General features: G+C 37.5%; 1 protein-coding gene across 3 annotated transcripts in view; it reads left to right on the top strand.

Moving 5' to 3' along the window:
* Positions 1-25,724, top strand: part of WASF1 (WASP family member 1) — a 75,346-nt gene that overhangs the window by 24,301 nt on the left and 25,321 nt on the right. For all 3 annotated transcript variants that reach the window (XM_049771181.1, XM_049771182.1, XM_049771180.1), the window contains exon 2: positions 23,254-23,414. In XM_049771181.1, coding sequence (XP_049627138.1) covers positions 23,282-23,414 — 133 coding nt within the window. In that variant the 5' untranslated portion in view covers positions 23,254-23,281. The remainder of the gene's footprint in view (positions 1-23,253; positions 23,415-25,724) is intronic.

The following is a 25,724-nucleotide window of genomic DNA, read 5'->3' as shown; positions in this document are numbered from 1 at the left end:
ATAGCCAGTTAATGTGTGGCAGACTGTAGATAGATGTAGAACTTCATTGGCAGACTGTAGATAGATGTAGAACTTCATTCACATTTAAGATGACAGAAAAAAATTTTGCCTTGAGTTTTTCTGCTTAATTTCTTCCATCTCCTATCCACAACAAAAAAATCTCATTTTCCTGTGTGCTCCAATAAGATAAAAGAAATTTCATATATAGCCTAATTATAAATTGGTAATAAAGTAAGAAATCCACCTGGGGGGTGGGATGGGCTATACCTAGAGGCACTCAGGTTACTTCAGGTTCTTGCTCCTGGCAAGCTTAGGGACCATATGGGATGTCAGGATTGAACCTGGGTCCGTCCTGGGTTGGATATGTACAAGGTAAATGCCCTACCGCTGTGCTATCTACCAGCCTCAAGAAATCCATTTTTGTGGTACATTATTTCTGAGATGCATAAATGTATGTTTTGGAGTATAAATAATTTCAAATACTTTGATTTAGAAAAGGGATAATAAAGAAAATTATAACACACACACACACACACACACACACACACACACACACGGAGAAGGAAGGCATGCATCCAAGTAGCATACAAGTTACATAAGGGAAAGACGAATCATCTGAAAATTGCATCTAAGAAGTATTTTTGTCTTAGTTATAACAATAACTAGCATTTGAATAGTGATTTATATACATGAGTTTGTTTTTCTTTTAAATCTTTTTTGGTTTTTTTTTTTTGCAGCAAGAGTGATCAAATTCAGGACCTCATGCATATAAAGAATCCTTGGCCTCTTTTGTACTATATTCTTCATATGCATTTTTAAATCCCCACAAAAATTTTATGATAAAACTCATGGGCAAAGAGATGAATAAATTGAGATGGAATCATTCTTTAAGGAGAGAATGGCAGGTAATGGGTAGTAGTCACAATTACAACAAACCAGATTTTTGCAGTATGTGTAACATTGTGGTAACCTCTGGTTTTCTGGAATTTAGGAAAATTTTTATTTTCAATCATGCAAATATGTTCCAATTTTCTTCAAGCATATTGATTATGTAACCTATGACAATAAGTGTTAGATCACACTCTTAAAAGGCTTGCATGTTATTTCCCTATATATTTGGGGAAATACCTCATTTAATGTTTCTAGTGTGGCTAATTTCTTTAAATTAATGGGCTAACTAAATTTAATTCATTATAATTTTTATGCTTGACAAATGCTGTACCACTTTAAAGTAACTGACCTTAGAAATTCCCTCTTTTCACTTACCTGTAAACAGTCATTATAAGCAAATCTTTCCAACGCAATTATTGCTTTTATGCCAGAAATACTAGTTTTGTATTTGGAATTATACTATACTATGTTTGGAAATTAGTGTATAAATTTTATTTCTAAGTTGGTGTCTTACCTGAAAGTATTCTTGTAGAAAACTAGAAAAGGTAAGAAAAGCCTTTTGTGAAAAATCACAGTGATATGATTATTCTGTGTTCCAAGTAGCAAACTGCTAATCCTAGATATAGAAAGTGGATATTATATTTGTTGTATGTCCGTAACCTCAAATGATGGAAACAGGTGCTTATTTTCCAGTAATTTCATTTTCCTATTGAGTTTTGACCCTGAGGTCTTTTCATTTTCATTCCGTGTCCAATTTAATGTTTCTATCCTCTTTCACCATCTACTGCTGTTGTAAATGGTACAGTATTGCACTGTAGAGTAAAATGATTTTGAAAATATTAATTGCATAATTTACTAAGTAGTAAGAGTATCTAAATATTTAGAAATCAATAAACAGGCTATATTATAAAATTACATTTCCATAGCCCTACTAATAAGGATGTTAACATAAATATTTATAAATTGAAAACATGCTATGTACAAAACAAATAGAATGGTATAATAGAATAACAAGAATATCTATAAAAAGAATTAGAAAAGGTCTTTCTGAGCATGAGAAATGAAAGGGGAGCCAGTGATGCTAAAAGAAAACTGCCTACAAAGGCCCTACAGTGTTAAAGTGCTTGATGTAACAGCAAAGAGGGTAAGGTATATATTTGTAACAAGAGTAAAGACCTCACGTGAGGATGGAAAAGTAAGTTGGTATTCTTAGGTATGATAGTGAATAGCATTTATGGGCCTTGAGAGATTGTACAGTGAATATGGTGCTTGCCCTACATGCAGCCAAACCTAATTTTGATCCTCAACACTGCATGTATATGTTCCCCTGAACCTTGCAAGGTGAGACCTCTGAACAGAGAACCAGGAATAAGCTCTGTGTACACTTGGTTGTAGGGCTAGAAGAAAGATACTATATATATATATATATATATATATATATATATATATATATATATACACACACACACACACGCACGCACGCACACACACACACACATATATATGAAACTTTATTTTAAAAATATTACTAGCCACTTGAACAGAACAAGAATGGACATGGACATGACTAGCTCAGGGGACCATAGGGGATGCTACGGATCGAACCCGGGTCCGTCCCAGGTTGGCCGCATGCAAAACAAATACCCTACCACTGTGTAATTGATCTGCCCCAATACTGATGATAAATTGAGCTAATCAGCTCTTGTAAGCCTTAATAAATTTTTCTACCTTTAATTATGAAAGGTAAGTGATACATTTCTGGGCTTTACTTTTTGTTTTGTTTTGTTTTTGTTTTGGGGTCACACCGGCTGTGCTCAGGGGTTCCTCCTGGCTCCACCCTCAGAAATTACTTCTGGCGGGTGGGGGGTGGGGGGAAGCCATATGGGATACCAAGATTTGAACCAGTGACCTGCATGAAAGGCAAAAGCCTTACCTCCATGCTATCTCTCGGCACCTCGGTTTTACTATTTTAATTGAAATGTACTCCAACTATGATCACCTCTTGTCTCAAATCATTATCATTAAAAGGAAGAAATTTCACCTAAATCCCATGGCTAGCTTTTGGTCCAGTGCATTAGAGAACTTCTGGGAAAGTGGATTCACTAAACAGAAACATTATCAGTATACATTGTTGGATTTACAAAACAAATCACCTGACTAGATGGTAGCAGACCTGATGATTAGATCTATATTAAGTAAGAGTTCTGAGTTAAAAAGGTTAATTTTAACATCTCAAAACAGTTCCTGTCAGGCTAGCCTCAGGTGTAAGTTACAGGATTAGCAAGGAGCTGAGTTTTTCTATCATATTTCTTATTTTTAAAGGGAGAAGTTTTGTGGTTTAAGGGGAAAATTGAAGGAGACAGCCTATGTTAAAAAAAGATGCAATTATTTTCCTGGTAAAATATCAACAGCCCAAAGCTATATCTTGGTCAAACCTTTTCAATGTAGATTCTTAGGTAAAAGTTAGTTAACAAGTACTCAGGTCCTTTTAGAGTTGTCCCAAAATGCAGGAACTGCAAGGGTATTTTAAAGAGAGAGGGAAAAAGTTGTTTCTAAGTGTCTTTTTTAGCACCGAGTTTCCAAGTGAAAAGAAATTTAATCAAATTTTATTTATTTATTTATTTATTTATTTATTTACTGTATTTTCCGGCATACATGATGACCACTTCTCCTGTTAAAATATAGGGTTGGGCTATATTTGCTGTGTAAGACTACTTCTCTTTTAATGCACACCAAATGGAAATTAAAAAATGTAAGAGAAGGGGCCGGCGAGGTGGCGCTAGAGGTAAGGTGTCTGCCTTGCAAGCGCTAGCCAAGGAAGGACCGTGTTCGATCCCCCGGCGTCCCATATGGTCCCCCCAAGCCAGGGGGCAATTTCTGAGCTTAGCCAGGAGTAACCCCTGAGCATCAAACGGGTGTGGCCCAAAAAACCAAAAAAAAAAAAAAGTAAGAAAAAGAGTAGAACCCTTAAAGGTTAACAGTATGTTTAATAAAGCTAGACTTTGGAGTGCCAGCAATCACTTTACATTTATCATTTGTAGTGAGTGACTGGTTTTTTAATTGTGTTGTACATTGAGAACAGGGAGAGGGGGCTCCTCCAAGAGCAGCTGGCTGGGTGCAGTGATTAACAGGACAGCTAGAGAGAGACAGAGTGCCTCCTCTGTGTCCCATAAAAGCTGACCAGTGGACTGAACAACTGGAAAGCCACATACCAGCAATGAATGACACTCAGTGGCTGGTTGGGATGCAGCACTCCGTAACTTCACTCCTCTGTGTGCTCTGAAGATTAATCAGGACAAGCAGAGGATGGAGTGATGACACCTGGCAGCTATATGGGATGCCACGGTAAGAGGGGACTGGCCACTTGTCCCTGAAGCTGGAGTAAGTTTCTGCATGCTGTATACCGGCGTATAAGACGACCACCAACTTCTAAGAAGTTTTCATAGGTTAAAAAAAAGTCATCTTGTACGCCAGAAAATACAGTATTTAATTTTAGTTTAATCAGATTTTATTTGCTTGTAAAAATCCTTATGTTAGGAAGAAAAAAGTTCATAATATACACACTTTATACAACAGAAGGGAGATTTATCTTTAGACCAATTAAATGTTACAAAGCAAGCAGAATGTCAGTACCATTAACATTCTCATCGGTCATCTGCACTGAGGGATAAAAACGTGTCGGTGGGCTTTCTTAATGAGATATTTCTCAGAAATTCTGATCAGCCATCAACACTAAAGGGAAGACACCTCAGTGGGCCTGCTGATGATATATTTCCTGGGAGTTTCTGATGAGCCATCCACACTAATGGAAGGACACCTCGGTGGGTCTTCTGATGAGACTCCTCTAGAAATATAGAAATTCCTCTTACGTTAATGGTGTGACACTTAGAAATATACGCATCCCATTTTTTTAATTACTGAAACCCAACTACAAACATGTTTGTGATCATGGTACTTAAAGATATTTAAAAATATATATGCACCCAATGAGGGACCAGCAAAGTATCTGATCTCTCCAACCCATTTTAAAATATTCTTCATTGAGGTTAATTTTTTTAATGTTTATTATAGTTGAGGTAATAGAGACAGTAATGTCCAAATATCTAGTATTGGCGTCCTAGTCACCTGATTTTGTCAAGATCAGTCACATATCTATTGTGCTCTGTTGACCAAATTGGCCTGGATAGTCTAGAGTACCTCAGTTACATGCTTGGCATTAGGTTGATTGACTCTCCTAGAAGCTACCAAAACTTCTCTGTAAATAGTTCTAAGCAGCAGTGAGTTCACTTGATTTGGAAGAATCTAGTTTTTCTAGAATTGAAAGTCACATTTGCACCTCTTTCACACACAACCCTGTCAAACCAAATTGCCAGACCAACTCATATTTAATATAGAAATAATTTATTAGGCAGTTGCAAATAATTTGTATCAGCTTTCAATATATTATCTGTTGAACAGGAACTAATGTGACAACATTCAGTTTCTTCAAATTTAACACACAAGTTGATGTAGATAATAAGAGGACAGAGATTAAAGTCTGTGCTTTTCTTAAGGGGTATGATATTCTCTAGACGCAGGGGTCTTCAAACTACGGCCCTCGGGCCACATATTCTATTTATTTCCATTTTGTTTCTTCACTTCTAAATAAGATATATGCAGTGTGCATAGAAATTTGTTCATAATTTTTGTTTTTACTATAATCTGGCCCTCCAACAGTCTGAAGGACAGTGAACTGGCCCCCTGTTTAAAAAGTTTGAGGACCCCTGAGTGTTACTTACAAAGAGCAGAAGCACTAATATAGCACAGTTGAGAAGGCATTGCCTTGTACTTAGGTCACTCGGGATCCCAGACACTGCAGATGGACCCTCAAACCTCATCATGAGTTGTCTTTGAGTGCAGAGTAGGACTAACTCTTGGCCCTGCTCTGTATTCTTCATTCTCTGCACTTTGCTCACCCAACCCCCCAAATATCACTTTCAGGGAACAAATTCTCACAATAGAGTGTTTCAAAGATTTGTTTGTTTGTTTTTTGGGGGGGTCACACCCAGCAGCGCTCAGGGGATTACTCCTGGCTCTGCACTCAGAAGTCACTCCTGGCAGGCTCAGGGACCATATGGGATACTGGGAATTGAACCAGGGTCCATTCGGTGTAAGGCAGACACCCTATCACTGTGCATTCCCTCCGGCCCCTAGTTTCAGAGTATTTAATTGTTGGTTTGAAGAGTATTTTCGGTGTTGTTTTGTTAAGATGTTATTTTGTTATTGTTAAGATATTTGTCTGGTTTTAGGGTCATAGCCATCAGTGCTCAGGGCTTACTCATTACCACCACATTTCAGCCCTGGGAGCCCTGGAATCCCGGTAGCATCCGGTCGGCTCGGTGCACGGAGCCCCAGTGTCCCAAAAGCCCAAGGCCGTTAGTCATTGTCCCCCCAAGCCGGGACATCTGGTCATTCATGGTTCTGTGCTCAGGGATCACATATGGTACTAGGAGTGGATGGAGGAGGAGCATATATGATGCTGGGGATCCAACCATAGTCAACTAAGTATAAGGCAAAATTCTTTTTTTTTGGGGGGGTGCACATACCCAGTGGGGGATATATATGGGGAGCCAAGGATCAAACCAGGTTAATAACTGGCTTCATGCAGGGCAAGTGCCCTACTCACTGTACTATCTCTCTGGCCCCAAAGCATGGTTCCTAAATCTGTACTATCTCTTCAGTCCTGGTTTTATTTTTAAAAGACATTACATATAAGTGGACCTTTTGTTGTTGATGCTGTTTGGTTCATACCCAGCTGTGCTCGGGGACATAAGCAGTGCCAGGGATTACACCTTGTTGGCTACATGCAAGACAAGTACTTTACCTCTTGTTTTATTTCTCAGATCCCCATAAGTGGACTTTTTAGAACTCTTAAAAGCTATTTCCTTTTTCCATTCTCTTATTATTTAAAAGGAGATGGAAGTATATCTGCTTTCTGTTTATTACCTCTAAGGCTTAATTAAATGCATGTTTGTACTAGTAGGAGTATAGAACACAGGATAGATGATTTAAGATGATATCTGCATTTTTGTTGTTGTTTTTGGGTCACTCCTGCTGGCACACAGGTTACTTCTGGCTCTGCGCTCAGAAATATCTCCTGGCAGATTTGGGGGACCATATAGGATGTCGGGAATCGAACCGGGGTCTGTCAGGGCTGGACACATGCAAGGCAAATTACCTACCAGTGTGCTATCTCTCTGGCCCCGATATCTGCATTTTTAATGTAGAATTGCTTCCTATGTTCTAATAAGAAACAGAAACATTTGTTCTTTGTACCTTGGTTCCTGATAGCCTAAAACCTTTAACTATTGGATGATCAGTGCTGTTTTGTTTTCTGATTGGATTAATAGTGGAAATTGCCTTTAAATTTTACAGATTAAATGCATTTAGCAATATTTTTGTTACTGGCTAGGGTCTTATATATATGGATGGGGACTAGTGGCCAGAAATACTTCACCTTGATTTAGAAGCTTGGGAAAATGTGAAGAGGGAAGAGATTAAGTTAAGTACCATTGATTTAATCAGTTAGGCTTATGTAATCCTTTGTAAAAAATGTTTTTGAATTTTGGGGTTTTGCGAGTTTATGGATTAGTAAATGCCTAAAGTGTGCCCCAAAAGTTGTAGAAGCTACACACGAACACCTCTTATACTGCAGTATGCTTTGTGTGTCTCTTTCTTTTGGCTATTCTGAATTCCTTGAGCCAGCTGTTCTGGCAAATTATCAAACTCAAGGAGTCATGGAAACTTTGGGTTTAATAGGCCTGTCAGTGGTCTGTGACTTACTGTCTCCTTTCTGAAGTAGGGCATCCTTGCAGGAATGACCCATAAACTTTTGAGGTTGTGTAATTAGCAGTGGTAAAGGATCTTCTGAGTTCCATAAACCTGTTCCACATATTTCTCCATATAGTTATTGTCCAAAATTTAGTGGGGGTAAAAACATACCTTAAGTCTTAATTTGTGCTGAATCTTAAAAACTAACATTCAGATTTTGTTACTGATTATGTTAAAAGCTAGAACAGTTTCAAGATTCAACAAAAGGCACTTTGCTCTGTCTGTGTGTCTGTGTAATCGATTCTGTGATCATTCAAAATAATAGTTCATAAAAAAGAAAATGGGAGTGAGGAAAGAACCAGGGGAAGGAAGGTGGTACAAATTCAGATTGTTTTTATTTTCATTTACATACTGTTACTTTATTTTGAAAACAACCCCAATGTTAATACTACAGCCTTTATCCCTGAAAGATTCTTATTTGGGGGGTTAAGTGGGATGGGGGCCACACTCGGTGACGCTCAGGTGTTACTCCTGGCTATATGGGATGCTGGGGATCGAACCGAGATCTGTCCTGGATCAGCCGTGTACAAGGCAAACACTCTACCACTGTGTTATCGCTCTGGCCCTGAAAGATTCATTTTTTTTTTATTTTTATTTTTTTTGTTTTTTATGGGGGGGCCACACCCATTTGATGCTCAGGGGTTACTCCTGGCTAAGTGCTCAGAAGTTGCCCCTGGCTTGGGGGACCATATGGGACACTGGGGTCCTTCCTTGGCTAGCGCTTGCAAGGCAGACACCTTACCTCTAGCACCACCTCACCGGCCCTGAAAGATTTAATTTTAATAAATATTTCTGTTCTGTTTAATCCTCACAAAAAGCAGGTGAAGTAGATAGTATTAACCTCAGAGGTAAAAGAGAGGTTAATGTCCTGTGTACTGTTTGTATGTGGCAGAACCAGATCAAATCCATCTCTTTGGTCAGACCCTTTAGTCACTTTAGGTAATTGCCCCTTTTTTTTTCCTACAGCTTACAGATAAAGTATAACTAATAAGTCATTAGAGTAGGGTGTTTAATTCATTGCTAGAGCATCAAATACTAATATGCTTATAATGTGATATTAAATCTGAAAAAGTTGTCATTGAGTGTTAGCTCTCATTTCTCTAGTCATTCTTCCACCTTGTTTTCTATAAAATTAAAAGGCTGTTTTAGTTGTAATCTGAGTCTTCTCTGTAGTGTATAACCTAAATGATTAATATTTTTAAGTCCTTGTAGTCTTAAATTCTGTTCTTGGAAAAGGGGGTCAGAAATAATTTGAGTCAAAATGAGTTTTCACTGCTGAAGTCACACCTACTGTACTTATCACTCCCAGTCTCTTGCTTCGCCAATGACTCAGCTTCAGTACTCATCTACAGATCTTAAAAAGGACACCAACCTGACCAAAACTCTAGGTATGATGGTATTTGGACTGACATCTCCAGACTTTTTAAGAGTGAATGCAAGTGTACCCCCACCACCACTGCCTTCTCAAACTTACTGAAGCTCTGGTAGCTGAAACCACACCCACAAACACAGTTACCATGTCTGCTTTTGGCTTGCTCCATAAACTCATTCTGTTCTCGAAAGAAATAAAAAACCAGGCTGTGAAAATTTACAGGTACACAAGCTACACACACTTGGCCCGAGTGGTCCCATCCTTAAATAAAATTCTGAAATTTCTCTTGCTGTTCTGTCTTATGAGAGAGCACAGTGAGAAGATAGCCAATTAGGAGCCGAGTGGTTTTTTTTTTCACCAGAAACCTTGATTTTAAACTGACTTAATCTGTCTTTATTCACTTTAATTTCCTTGTTATAATTTGAGTCACATGCTTCTAGTAGTATTTTTTCTAGTAGTCTTAAGAGTTGTGGTTTTGTACATTTTTTGAAATATGGAAATGTATTTTTTCTTGTTTTTCTTGTCTTTTTTCTGGAAATGTATTTCTATACTGACATGAAAACAAAAATATTACAAGATATAATGAAAATATGGAATAATAGATATAATGTATAGAATATTTTGTTTATTTGGGGGTATAAGCATAAAGTTTCTGATTTTTGGTGTTTTAATGTAATTTTTGGGGTTCACTCATTTTTTCCTTAATCAGGCTATGCTGGAAGATTGTGAATACAAAGCTTACAAAAAAATGCATCCAGTCCTACCTGAACTATATATTTCTCCTCATCCTCTGTATTTTTTAAAGTATCTCTATTATTTCTTCTTGTTTGCATAAACTATCTCTTGAAAAACTTCTAGAAGCTTAACATTAATTACTCCCCAAAAGGTATGAATGATTAACTGAGATAAGAACTTATTTTCACAATATATTGATATACACCATTAAAATTACAACCATGTGAATATATTCTCACCTCTCAAAATAGTTCAAAAATATCTAAAAATTTCAGTATATTCTTTATACACATAATATATCCTAAATTGTTTTAAGATTAGGAAAGCATTAAGCTGGGGCTGGAGCAACATAACAGTGGGCAGAGTGCTTGCCTTCCACCCAGCCAACCTGGGTTTGATATCCAGTATCCTCTATGGACTCCTGAGTAATTTTGTTTATTTTTGTTTTTTGTGGGGGTCATACCTGGCAGCTCTCAGAGGTTACTCCTGGCTTTACGCTCAGAAATCGTTCCTGGAAGACTCGGGACCATATGGGATGCCGGGATTCAAACCAATGACCTTCTGCATGCAAGGCAAACACCTTACTCCGGCCCCTCCTGAGTAATTCTGAAGTGCAGAGCCAGGAGTAACAATCCCTTAAATACTGAACTGCTATGAGATAGCATAGACAACTCAGAGAGAGCTCGCCACTGCACATCACTATTCTGACCCATCTTCAAAAGCAGAGAACCAGCATGCATATAGAAATGTCCTTTTATTTCTAATAATGTAGCTGAAAGCGAAGAGCACTACCAAAACTTTCCAATAATTCTCTACTTTCTTGTGATGTACATTTTTACTTTACCTCCACATTACCAAACTGTCATAAGACCCTTATATTATCATAGTTTGCTTTCTTATCCTTCCTCCAAAGGTATTCTCATTTCTCTAGTCCAGGGACAGGGACAAGTATTCCTATCACTTGATAACCTTCATCCTTCCAGACCACAGGGTCAAAAAACACTGAAATCACGAGACCCAGATTTTAAGAGCCAAGCTTAAAAAGATGGTTGTTATGCTGGCAGTCTGGGGGAGAGTGGGGAACACACACATGAGATGAGGCAAGAAAGGGATAGACTTTGAAAACATGGCTAGAGGAGGGTGGACACTGGTTATGGGATTGCTACTGTAACATTGTATGTCTAAAATTTAACATGAATGACATTGTAAAACACAGTGTTTTAAAAGAAATTAAAGGAAAAACAAAAACCCATCACTGTTGACTTTGACATCACATGCACAAGAAATCCAAAACTACAACAAATATCTACTAGCTATAATAAACTTCTTAATAATAAGCTATCATAATGATAATGTAATAAAGCATAATGTTATGAAATTAATATACAAGTCTTTTGTGTTTCTATAATGAAAATACTGAGCAAGCAGAAAGATCATACAGGAAAAGAATGCTGTTTGTAAATTTTCTCAATAAGGATAAAATATTTTGTGATAAATTTAATGAAAATAGTAAAGGACTTGGTGTTGGCAAGAAAGTTCCACATCATTGCCTCTCTCCACTCCCAAAGCGTGGCTGGGTTGTCTGCCTTGTGTGTATGACCTGCATCTTGGACTATTGCTTCTCTACGTCTGTTCTCCCATCCTCTTTATGAAACAATAATCCTCATGTCCTCTTTACTGCAGTTTCTTGATTTTTAGGTGCAAAAAGTTCCTCTATTACACCCTGAATTGTATGACATACAGTGTTCTGTCCTCAAAGCTAATTATCAGTTCTTGAAAGTGCAGCAGAGAACTGCCTTTTTGTCACCAAGGAGAAAAATAGAAATGAGTCTAGTGCTGAAAATAATGAAATAATTTTGTCTCAGCACAAGGCTTTGGTAATGCAGTTAAGTTTAGTATTTTAATAACAGATCAAATAATTTTTTAAGATAAAATCAGTATTTTTGATTGCATGTAGTAGAACATCGATCTGATCAGAATTTGTAAGGTAACAGTACCCAAGACATTGGATAGACTGGCCCCTAAAACTGCAGAAGTGAATAGAGTACATGATCCATGTATTTTCTTAGGAGGGTAAAGCAAGTGAGCCTTTTTTTTGTACAATACAAACAGTGATTTTTATCTTTTCAAATATACTTTTGTACTTTTCTTTTTTCTTTTTTTTTTTTTCTTTTTTGGTTTTTGGGCCACACCTGGCATTGCTCAGGGGTTACTCCTGGCTGTCTGCTCAGAAATAGCTCCTGGCAGGCACGGGGGACCATATGGGACACTGGGATTCGAACAAACCACCTTTGGTCCTGGATCGGCTGCTTGCAAGGCAAACGCCACTGTGCTATCTCTCTGGGCCCTACTTTTTTTTTTTTCTTTTTTTTTTTTTTGGTTTTTGGGCCACACCTGGTAATGCTCAGGGGTTACTCCTGGCTATGTGCTCAGAAGTTGCTCCTGGCTTGGGGGACCATATGGGACGCCGGGGGATCGAACCGCGGTCCGTCCAAGGCTAGCGCAGGCAAGGCAGGCACCTTACCTTTAGCGCCACCGCCCGGCCCCTGGGCCCTACTTTTGTACTTTTCTATACAGAGAAAGGAGCAGCTCCTTAGAAGCATTCAATATTGCTTAAGAGATGATTGTGTTTGTCCTCTACTCAGAAACGTTTTTTTAAACCTCCTTACAATTCATGGCTTTGTATTTTCTTTAATCAATTTGTGCATTTTTTCTAACTATTTAAATGCAAGTTAGATTAGACTATGCGCTCAGAAGTCGTTTCTGGCTTGGGGGACCATATGGGATGCCGGGGGATCGAACCGCAGTCTGTCCTAGGCTAGCGCAGGTAAGGCAGGCACCTTACCTCTAGCGCCACCGCCCGGCCCCTAGACTATATTTTTGTTCTCTGGTTACTTATTCAAGTGTAGGTATGTAGACATACTCATAATACTGTAATGTTTAATTTGTAGTATTTTGGTAGATGCATATTGGGTCAAAGACTTGAGCATCAAAGAGTTGTAGAAATCTGGCAGGTGAAAGGGTGACGGGGCATAGAATTAGTAATTCTGTACTTCAGAAAAAAAGCTTTAGGCTAGCTTAAATAAATAGTTGTTCTCTGAGAATAAGAAAGGGAAAGACATTCTACACAGACCAAAAAAGCTTAAGAATGTAAAACAGCAAGGTAAAAAAAAAAAAAAAAAAAAAACCAGCAACATATATTCACTTGTGATTAGATTCTGTGGTAAAAAAAACCAAGTGTTAGAAATAAGATGAGAAATAGAAAGAGGGGGTGCGGAGAGATAGCATGGAGGTAAGGCATTTGCCTTTCATGCAGAAGGTCATTGATTCGAATCCCATATGGTTCCCTGAGCCTTCCAGGAGCGATTTCTGAATGTGGAGCCAGGAGTAACCCCTGAGCACTGCCAGGTATGACCCAAAAACAAAAAACAAACAAAAAAAGTGAGAAATAGAGGGAAGAACTGAAGAACTGCTATATCAATTGATTCTTCCAAGAGCAAGTCTCCACTAAATGGTTTGCTTTTGGAAGAGAAAGCATTGGATTTTAAAACATTAAAGATGTGTTATCAGAAGGATTAATCGAGTGGCATAAACTGGTTTGATTGTAAATGTGATATAGATGGGAATTGCATGTGGAAAATAACATTAAAGGTAGAAAACCTAGGCCAACCAAGTGATAGATAAATCAGGATTTGAATTAAGGCTAAACCTGTTGAAAATAAAAGGCTATGAAAGCTATTAATGACAGAATTAGGAAGGCATGAGCTCCTATTATATATATATATATTTTTTTTTTAAACCTGATTTAGTAGGGTAATACCAAAGACCAGGCCTAGATTTTAAGAGGAAATAGAATGAATTTAGATTTGGACATAATTTGACAGCTCTTGTGGAGCTATCAAGTACAGATGTCAGAAAGCATTAGTATATCGGCTTTTGCAGCTTGGGAGAGAAATTTGAGCTTCAGTTAGGGATTGAATTAAACAAGTACCCAAAGGCAACAGAAACTGAGGAAGGTCTTATATAGGAACTTTAACATGAGGAGGACTGGGGAAGCTCTGGGACAATGGTGAAGGGAAGCTTAGGCTTTGGAGGGTGTGATGCAGGAATGTTCTATGTATGAAACTGTCGTTCTCAGTATTGTAAATCACTATGCCTAAAGCCAAAACTTAAAACAGTAAATTTTTTTTATAATTATTAGAAGGGTTTTAATTCAGAACTTTAATTGTAAATTAACTATAAATCAAAAACAAGCGAAAGTAGTAATAGGCAGATGAATGCTGATCAGTACATAAAAGACCAATATCATAATGCAAAAGAAGACAATATGGAAGAGCCAAAGAGACTATATCAGTATACAGAAGCTCTCAAAATCCTCAAAGGTAATTTCTTCAAAGTATTGAAACTCCCTATGGAATGGGATTGATGAATCAGTAAGTGCATGAATCAAGATATAAAATCCATCCTGCTTTTTATAGGGACGTACATTTGTACCTCTATAAAACATAGGCAAAGTATGAAAAATTGGGAGCAGTTATATAAGTTAACAGCAGATTAAAAGCAAGGATGATTATCCTTGTATCAGACCAAATAGTGTTCAAATTAAAGAATATCGTTGATATTACATACTACTTAAGGATCACAGGGTCCAGAGACTTACTTCTAATAACTTGCACCCAAAAAATGGGGCATCAAAGCAACTCTTAACTGAACATTTGCAATGGAAGATGTTATGCCCCACTCTCATTATTAGACTGATAAATCAGACAAAACAATAAGGATATAAGATTTCTCAAGGAAGAATTGGATAACATGTATAAACCCACTGCCTTCTAAAAACCTGATATATATTCTTCTCTAATGCACTTAAGACATTTTCCAGGAGAGACCACATGCTGGGACACAATAAGAATGACTGTAAGGGGTCAAAAGCAATAGCATAGAAGTAGGGTGTTTGCCTTGCACTAGGCAATCCCCAGACGGACTCTGGTTTGATTTCCGGCATTCCATATGGTCCCTTGAGCCTGCCAGGAGCGGTTTCTGAGCGCAGAGCCAGGAGTAACCCCTGAGCGATGTGGCCCAACCCACCCTCAAAAAAAGACTAAGGTTATTAAATAGAAATAATATAAAGTCTCTTCTTAAACTGGTGCTTTGGAGGCAGAAATTAACCATTAGAAGAAAGCCATGAAACACTTAAACATTTTATTATTAAACAGCATACGGTTAAATTGATTAAAAGTGGCTTAAAAAAGGAATCAAAGAAAAAATAACATGTCTCAAAAAGTTAACAAGAAGTTACTTTGTTTTACCACACATTTCCACATTTTTCTATAAAACTAAAAAAGGAATAAAGAACAGCTGGGGATGGGGTGGGGTGAAGTTAAGAAGAAAAAACAAGCTATTAGAACCTATGTGACACAGCAAAAGCAGTACTAATAGGGATACTAGAGCAATACAGATTTATATCATGAAACTAACCCCAAAAATGCTTTTAAAGAAATAAGCTGACCACATCTTGAAGCTAGAGAAAAAATAACAAATTAAATCAAGCACATGTTGAAGAAATAAAGTAAAAATAAGGCAGAAATCTGTTAGATCAAAACAGTACCGTGGGTTGATAAAAAAAAAAAAATCACTTTTGCAAGACTAAAGTTTCACAAGCCCTTTGCTTAGGTTATAAAGAAAAAAAGGATAAATCCATAATAAATTTGATCAGAGTTGTAGGAGGGGGTAAACTTGTAATAGACATCTCAAAAAATACAAAATCATGAATTTTCTTTGAATAATTTCATGCAATTAAGATGGAAAACCAGAAGAAAGAAATGAAGTTTTAGAGTCAAAAACTTCCCAAGACTGAATCAGGGAGAAATAGAAATAGACCGATTATGAATAAGTAAATCTAAACCATAACCAAAATTTCCCCAAAACAGAACTCTAACCTCAGATGTGTTCTATCTACCTAACATTAAAAAGCAACTTATCACCAACACTGCTTAAGCTTTCCATTCTGGAGAGTTGATGAAACAGAACCCCTTTATAACATCTCTTTTTTGTTGTTTTTGGGCCACACATGGTGACACTTAGGGGTTACTCCTGGCTATGTGCTCAGAAATCATTCCTGGCTCAGGGAACCATATGGGACACCTTTGTAACTCTTTTTTTGGTTTTTTGGGGGCCACACCTGGTGATGTTTAGCAGTTGCTCCTGGCTATGCACTCAGAAATTGTTCCTGGCTTGGGTGGGGACCATATGGGACGCCGGGGGTTCAAACCTCAGTCCATCCTAGGCTAGAGTGGGCAAGTCAGACGCCTTACCACTTATGCCACTGCTCCAGGCCTATGTAACAATTCTTAAGAAACCAACATTACCCTAATACCAAAAGCAGAGATATTACTAAAAAAAGAAGCAAACCAATATTTTGATAAGCATTGGAGCAAAGATCTTTAACAAATCTTAGTGAACCAAATTAAGCAGCATATCAAATGGATCATGCAGCATGATCCAGGGAAATGTATTTTAGGAACTCAGTATTTTAACATACGTAAATCAAGTATTGTGATTTACATTGTCGACAGAAGAAAGATAAAAGTTTCAGGCTCTTTCATGAAATTGAAGAAACAGGAACACTTTCAAATAGTTTCTATGAAGCTAACATCACCTTGATACCAAAACCAGACAGAGATGCTGCCAACAAAGGAAATTACAGACCAATATCCCAGATGAATACAGATGCAAAGATACTCAACAAAATCCTGGCAAATAGAATTCAATGCATCATCAAAAAGGTCATTCACCACGACTAAGTAGGTTTCGTCCCAGGAATGCAAGGATGGTTTAACATTTATAAATCAGTCAACATAATACATCATCAATAAAAAGAAAAACAAAAATCATATATCCATAGATGCAGAGAAAGCACTCAATAAGGACCAATACCATTCTTAATAAAAACACTCATCAATTGTGCAAAAGCCAGGATCGCTAACTACAGAAGACTGACTTCACCATGACTGGGCAGAACGTATCCTGGGACCAATAAAAAAGTCTAGGCTTTGGCCTAGATCTAGTCTAGGCCTTAGTCTATGATCTGTGCAACAACCAAGATCTCTAATTCCAGATGTCTGAGACAACTGCAGCTGAGCTGAACTTCTGGAAACATCAAAGACTATCCTAGGCTTCATCCTAGGATCCGTGCAAAAACCAAGACCAACTACAGAAGACTGATGATTAAAACAATAGCAATGGAACAGAACTTCTGGAACCATAAAGAAAAAGACTCCATCCTTGACTCCATCCTAAGACATTTGGTGCAAAAACTAAGATCACTAGCCACAGAGGCCTGATTTTATCATCCACAACGGAGCAGAAAGCTTCCAGAATCACAAAAGGTCCTAGGGAAGAGTAAAAGAGCATGTACGGAGCCTGTAGCTATACCCATGACAGTATACTTCAAGAGCAGAGAAATCCTGTATCTTTTAGGCCAAGGGAATTCCCCTTTCTAATCTCCCCACATTTACTGTGCCTATGCAAAAAAAAAAAAAAAAAAAAAGCAAAAATTAAATTTTTTGTAATTGTCGTTGCTTATTTTTTGTTTGTTTTTGTTATCATTTTCTTTTTTCCCCTGTGCTCTGATTCACCTTTATTTTGGGATTGTGGTTAGTGTTTGGTTGTTGTCTTTATTGCTATAGTGCTTTTCAGGTTTTTTGGGTTTTTTGGTCTGATTTTTTTCTATTATTTTTATATTTTCCTTCCTTTTTCCCTTTCTTATACTGATTTTTTATAGTCTCTAGAAGGACTCCTCCCGTTTCTTGCTTGTTTGAATTTTTGCCCCCCACTTTTTTTCTTTTCTTTTTTTCTTACCTTCAAACAGAACCACATAACTTGACCCATCTTGTTCTGCCTCACAAATTGAGGGAGAAATAATGGAGGACACCAAGACCAAACACTTATATGAACATTGAGTAGAAATAAAAAAATGATCAGACCTAGACCCCAAATCCAAAGTCAACTACAACAGAATCAGTACCCAATCTGCAATAAGCTAGTTACAGAAGGCTGCTTATACTAGCTTCCCAGGGGGCAAAGGAGAGGCGATATGGGATGCATGCTGGGAAACGGGTGGAGGGAGGACAACATTGGTGGTTGGAATGCCCCTGATTCAATGTCACTATGTACCAAAATGTGAAAGATTTGTAATCCACTTTGGTCAAAATAAAAATTATTAAAAAATACTTAAAATCATTCATCAAGATATCATCTCATAGTCAAGGCCATCTACCACAAGCCAACGGCAAATATAATCAATGGAGTTAAATTAAAAGCCTTTCCCCTAACATCTGGTAAAAGACAAGACTGCCCTTCTCACCACTCCTATTCAACATAGTACTGGAAGTACTTAACATAGCGATTAGGCAAGAAAAAAGAATATCAAGGGCATCCAGATAGCTAAGGAAGAAGCAAACTCTCACTGTTTGCACATGACATGATACTACTATTTAGAAAACCCTAAAGCCTCTGCCAAAAAGCTTCTAAAAACAATAGATTCATATAGTAAAGTGGCAGACTACAAAATTAACACGCACAAGTCAATGGCCTTATACACCAATAATGATAGAAAAGAAATGGACATTAAAAATACAATCCCATTCACACTAGTGCACACAAACTCAAATATCTTGGGGTCACCTTAACAAAAGAGGTGAAGGACCTATACAAAGAAAACTATAAAACCCTGCTTCAAGAAATAAGAGAGGACACAAGGAAATGGAGACACATACCTTGCTCATGGATTGGCAGGAGTAATATCATTAAAATGTCAATACTCCCTCAAAGTATTGTACAGAGTTAATGCAATCCCTCTAAAGATACCCATGACATTTTTTCAAAGAAGTGGATCAAATTGCTAAAGCAATCCTTGAGAAAAGGAATATGGGAGGCATTACTTTCCCCAATTTTAATCAATATTACAAAGCAGTAGTTATCAAAACAGCATGGTATTGGAATTAATACAGATCCTCAGATCAGTGGAATAGACCTGAGTATTCAGGGAATGTTCCTCTGGCGTACAGTCAACTAATCTTTGATAAAGGGGCAAGAAACCCAAAATGGAGCAAGGAAAGCCTCTTCAACAAGTGGTGTTGGCACAACTGGTTAGGCACTTGCAAAAAAAGCGAGCTCAGACCCCCTTCTAACACCGTGCACAAAGATCAAATGCAAATGGATTCAATACCTTGATATCAGACCTGAAACCATAAGGTATATAGAACAACATGTATGTAAAACACTCCAGGACATTGAAACTAAAGGTATCTTCAAGGAAGAAACAGCACTCTCCAAACAAGTCAAAGCAGAGATACCAAATGGGACTTTATTAAGCTGAGAAGCTTCTGTACCTCAAAGGAAATAGTGCCTAAGATATAAAAGCCACCCACAGAATGGGAGAAACTATTCACCCAATACCCATCGGACAAGGGGCTAATATGAAAAATATACAAGGTACTGACAGAACTTAATAAGTAAAAAACATATAACCCCATCAGAAAATGGGGAAAAGAAATGAACATACTCTTCCTCAAAGAAGAAATACAAATGACCAAAAGACCCATGGAAAAATGCTCCACATCACTAATCATCAGAGAGATGCAAATCAAATCAAAACAACAATGTATCATTTTGTAGAATTACATATTACATTGTCCTAGATGGTGATGGATGGAGGGTTAGGCCTTTCTCCTCCAGCCTGGAGCCAGGCCCCTGCAATCCCTTCCAGCTTCTTTGGCTTGGCAGGTCTGAGAGTTCAAGATAATGGCGAAGAAATGATCTACAGGCAGTCAGTTGAAGTTAGGATACATGCAGCTTTATTAAAGGCCCTAGCTACCATGTGTGGCCTCTTAAATTAAACAGCCTCTCTGTACCCAACCTGTCTCCCATCTCCTCATCCTGCCTCTTCCTGAGGCTTCTTCCTGAATCTCCCCCTGATCAGCCCCAGAAATAGGCTGGTTTTACCATCAGGTAAGATTACACAGGAAGACGGGGGATGGGGTGACACCATCTCACACCACAGAGACTGGCACACATAACACAGAACAAGAACAATCAGTGCTGGTGGGTATGTGGAGAGAAAGTTGTTACTCTTACTCACTGCTGGTGGGAATGCTGTCTAGTCTAGCCTTTATGGAAAACAATATAGAGATTCCTCCAAAAACTGGAAATTGAGCTCCCATATGATCCGGATATATCCTAGGAATACAACAATACAATGCAAAAATCCCTTTCTCACACCAATATTCATTGCAGCGCTATTTACAATAGCTAGACTCTGGAAACAACCAAGATGCCCTTCAACAGATGAATGGCTAAAGAAACTGGTACAGATATGCAGTGAAATATTATGCAGCCATCAGGAGAGATGAAGTCATGAAATTTTCCTATACATGGATGGACATGGAATCTATCATGTTGAGTGATATAAGTCAGAAGGAGAGAGATAGACACAGAATAGTTTCACTCATCTATGGGTTTTCAGAAAAATTTAAGACATTATTGTACTAATACCCTGAGACAATAGAGTTCAGGGCTGGGAAGGGCCAGAAGGACTGGCTCACAATTTGAAGCTCACCACAAAGGGTGGTGAATGCTGTTAGGGAAATAACTAAACTAACAACTAGCATGACAATGTTAAAGAATGAGAGAAGTAGAATGCCTGTCTCGAATATAGGCAGAGGTGGGGGATGTCGGGGGCACTGGTGATGGAAGGTGTTCTGTTTTTGACTGAAACACAACTATAAACATGCTTGTAATTATGGTGCTTAAATAAATATTTTTTTAAAAAGTTCACAGTTTAGGAGGTTGTAAAGATAGTATACCAGATAAGACACTTGCCTTGCATGCCACCCACCTGAGTTCAATCTCTGACATCTTATAAAATAACCTAAATCCTGCAAAGAGTGATCCCTGAACTCAGAGCCAGGAACATAACTATGATTAAAAAAATTAATTGGATTTAAAAGTTCACAGAAGAAAATTCTTAAGTTTATTGCTAACTATAAAATCTGTGTGACTGAATTAAACTGATTAATCTACTCAATCTCAAAGGCCAGTTCAATCGAATACCAAAATAATAGTCATTATCAGAGATTAAAACACCCCTTGAATGTCATTTACAAAAATTATTTCAGAACATTGGATAAAATTTTAAAACTATCAAGAAGACAAATGTGCTAATATACAAGATGAGAATATAGAAGAGCAATGTAGAATTTTTTTTCTCCAAAAGTCAGATTTAAAAAGAAGATAGTTGGAGTGATAATATAGTGGATAGGACACTTACCATGCATGTAAGATTCTATCTATGACCTACATTATATCCCTGGCACAATATATATGTTCCCCCAACTCCCTCCATGAATGACCCCTGAGACAGACATGAGTAAGCCCTGAGCACTACTGAGTGTAGTTAAAAAAAAAAAATTAAAATAAAAAAATAGAAACTAGAATGACAGTTCACAGAGACCATGAGGCTGGGCAATTGAAGTTACTCTGTTGGAAATAGTTTAAGATGAAGAAAGGATTCTAGGACTAGAAAGTAGTAACAGTTTGTGAGTATCCTTACTGCCACTGACCTGTACATATAAACATGATGAAAATGATTGTTTTTATACTACATGTATTATGCCACAATTGAAAAATCTATAAAACAATAAACTAAAAAATAAAAAAGAAAGAAAAAAGATCATAAGGTTATATTGATACAGACAAAACTTTTGACAAGATTCTATACCCATGCATAATAATAATTTTAAACAAGATAGATAATGTGCAAGTTATTCTTGTTAGATCTTCTTGGCTTCACCCCTCTTTATTTCAGTTACCAACTTGCTAAAATTTTATGTAAGTTTATCACTGCAAAGTAAAGAAAGGAGCTATTTTTGCTCTATGCAAGTGAATGGTATAAGATGAGTAATCATCACCAACTGGCTTTGAAAAGAAGTGGTGTGGGGCCGTAGAGGTGGCGCTAGAGATAAGGTGTCTGCCTTGCAAGCTAGCCAAGGAAAGATGGCAACCGCAGGCGTCTCATATGGTCCCCCACGCCAGGGGCAATTTCTGAGCGCTTAGCCAGGAGTAACCCCTGAGCATCAAACGGGTGTGGCCCAAAAAAACCAAAAAAAAGAAAAAAAGAAAGAAAAGAAAAGATGTGATGTGATGTGAGGATCTGTGATACTACATAATGGTAGAGCACTTGGCTTGAATGTGGGAGGTCTGGGCTTTTCTTGGCACCACATGGTCCTTTGGTTATGGCTCCTAAGATACAAAAAAAGTTGATTTGATTAATCTCTGATCATGATTGGAATCTCAATTACATAATGCTCTGAGTAGTGAGATACTAGTAAAGAAGTTTCTGTATATGCAGATGTTTATTTAATATATAGTGGAAAATAAATTCTGAAACATTGTTGGGTGATAGTATTATTTAACTAACCTACTTGGATTATTTGATTGCTGAGCTTTTAAGACTACTTTATGTGGAAATGTAGAATTAATAATCCTATTTAATTTCTTTCTCCGTTCTCCTGTTTGGTGTTCAGAGGCTTTTCCTGGTTCAGTGCTTGGGGTTACTTCTGCCATTGCTCAGAATAATACTACTATGCTGGAAATTGAACCTAGACCACTTGGAGGCAAAACGTGCACTCTTTAAATGAGTTAATATTTCTGCCCTCTTTAACTTATTTAATTCTTCCACCATTTCATTAAAAATTAGGACCTTTCACAACAACTCACTAAAACAAGACTCCTACGTAGGGGCCCAAGCAGTGGTGCAGCAGTAGGGCATTTGCCTTGCATGTGGCTAACCTAGAACGGACTGCAATTCGATCCCCTGGCATCCCATATGGTCCTCCCAGCCAGGAGCAATTTCTGAGCAAATAGCCAGTAACCCCTGAGCAAAACTGGGTGTGGCCTAAAAGCCGAAAGAAAAAAAATATATTAAATAATAGTTAATGAAAACAAAGGTATTAGACAATAATAGTGATTATGATTGTGCTTTTCACCATGAAAAACAGCTGGCTTTGAAAGTAAATTATTTTGGTTTGTATATTGTATATTTTTATATTATTGATATTCTAATAATTAAAGATAAAAGATTGACTATCAAGTCATCTTTTATTAATTTATTCAGAGGACAAGATTATCTTTTTTAGTAGTGCTAGAGATTGAGTAGGGACTTCACTTAAGCCAGGCACATGCTTTGTCACCGAACATTATCATTGACACCTGCATTTTCATTCTCTTGCTAGCAAATACTTTTATTATTAAATGTAAGAGATAAGATCTCACTCTGTTGATTGAAATCAAGTGTTATTGATTTGTTGTTTGTTTTTTTCTAACAGGTGAACTGCTACAAAGATTGTTCTCAATATGCCATTAGTGAAAAGAAACATTGATCCCAGGCACTTGTGCCATACAGCTCTGCCCAGAGGTATTAAGAATGAACTGGAATGTGTGACCAATATTTCCTTGGCTAATATAATTAGACAGCTAAGTAGCCTAAGTAAGTATTGTTGTATCACTTAAAAATATTACAAAATAAATGTTATGTTCTAGAGATGCTCTTGGATCAATTTGGTGACGGTTATTTGTTGGATAGGTTTTACAATTTTCCTTAAAATGTAATCAAGTAACATTGAGTGTTAGAATCATCTCTTCTTCCTTGGAATATTTTTTCCAAGTGAAATGAGGCTAAAAACTTTAAAATCATAGTTGCATGGTAAGAGTTACTGACATAGTTTTTGAGTTATGATGTACTCTATCTCAAAGGTAGGATTAGAATTGTACTTTTGTTTGCTTATTATAACCACCTACTTTTTTTAGTGGTTTCAGCTGTTTGTCAGTAGGAACATTTTGATCTCTTCTACATGCATTTCATTAGTTGAGTGAATTTTTTTGTATTATCAAATACCTAAAAAAATGAAAGGTGTGGATTAGTCACTGTTTAGTCAAATGAGGTGTCTAAAGGGCATTTCTCAGCTGATGGACATATGGCTCTGTTGTGGGCATCCAGATTATTATAAGGGGGGCTACAAGTGAAATTTGTGTCAATGGAGTTGGAGCACAGTATAAGCTTAGGGGACAACCACAAGAAGGAAACTAGGTTAGAAGGGGCCACAGTCAGAAAAAGTTTGAGAAATACTCATCGAAAGGGCATAAGGATAACAGTGAAGAGTGTGGTGGGGATCATACTAAGAATATAATAAAGGAATCTGGCCTTTAATAGACTAAAGGCAAGTTTGATGACTAGATAACAGGCCAAGTGAAAGTGGTAGGGGAGGGCACAGGCTAAGTGTTAGCCTTTGTAAGATTTTAGTACAGAACTATCACCCTAAGTTATCTTATTTTAAGTTAATTACAAAAATTTTTAAATCTAGACTCTTTGAATGATTAGCTTTTTAAATACAATTAAAAATTCTTAAATCTGTTTTTTTTTTGTTTAGTTTTGTTTGGGGGCCCCCACCCAACTATGCTTAGGACTTATTCCTAGTGGTATGCTCAAGGTTCACTCCCAACAGCACTCAGGGACCATAATATGCCAGGTCAGAGGTTGAACCTAGGTCAGCTGTGTGGATGCAAGTGTCTTATTCCACTGTAGGATCTCTCTGACCAACAAATGTAATTTTAAAGGTGAAGCAAGTTACTAGCTTAGATATATTCTCATAGTAAAGCTAAACTTATCTTCTTATCAATATCTGTTCACATAGATATTTTCTATAGGCAGAATTGTACTATCTTTCCCTTTTAACTTTTGTTTAGTTTGGGTTTCGTTGTTGTGGTTTTATTTTGTTTTTGGATCACTCCTATTAAGATCACTATTGTCGTGGTTCCAGGCCATATGAATTCAGGGCAGCCTTTGTTCTTCCCACTGTACTCTCTCAACCACCACCCCTTACTTTGTTTTTTGTTTTTTTGTTTTTTTTATGGTTTTTGGGCCACACCCGATGACGCTCAGGGGTTACTCCTGGCTATGTGTTCAGAAGTCACTCCTGGTTTGGGGGACCATATGGGATCCCAGGGAATCGAACGGCCATCTGTCCTAGGCTAGCGCTGGCAAGGCAGACACCTTACCTCTAGCGCCACCACACCAGCCCCTAATTTGTTTTTTTGAGGTTTTATTTAGAACATTAAGTCCTCATTTAAAGATCTTGATAGGTGTTAACTGAAATAAGGAAATGACTGTAATAAAAGCTTTGTCTTTATCTTTAACTTAGATTGTTTTTTCTCATCAGCCTTTTAGTTTGTTACTAACACTATAAAGGATGTTAAAATGAATGTGGTATTGAAGGACTTGCTGTACTTTTCTCTAGATAAAGAGAACTTTGGGGCCTGAAAGGATAGTATAGTGGATAGGGTGCTTGCCTAGCATGTGCCTGACCCAAATTCTATGTTCAGTACTCTGTAAGGGCCCTAGAAGCCCTCCAGGAATGATTCATGAGTGCAGAGCCAGGAATAAACTTTGAGCACTGCTTATTGTGACAAAACAAAAAGTTTGCTAATCTGTTTCAAATGAAAGCATTTTTAAACAAAGATGCAACTCACACATAAAAAGTTACTTCTGAGTATTTTTGGTGAGAGTACTAAATTTAGACATTTCCTTTGATATAAATAGAAAGATCCTGTTTAATTTTTTTTTAAACTTTATTTTTTGATTGATTGGTTGGTTTGGGGCCACATCCAGCAGTGCTCGGGTTGCTCCTGACCCTGCACTCAGAAATCGTTCCTGGCAGGCTCGGAGGACCATATGGGATGCCAGGATTGGAACCACCATCCTTCTGCATGCCCTACCTCCATGCTATATCTCCGGCCCCAG

The sequence above is a fragment of the Suncus etruscus genome, chromosome 4, assembly GCF_024139225.1.
Source record: "Suncus etruscus isolate mSunEtr1 chromosome 4, mSunEtr1.pri.cur, whole genome shotgun sequence".
Lineage (NCBI taxonomy): Eukaryota > Metazoa > Chordata > Mammalia > Eulipotyphla > Soricidae > Suncus > Suncus etruscus.
Note: the sequence above shows the minus strand (reverse complement) of the source record. Positions and strands in the feature narration are given on the sequence as shown.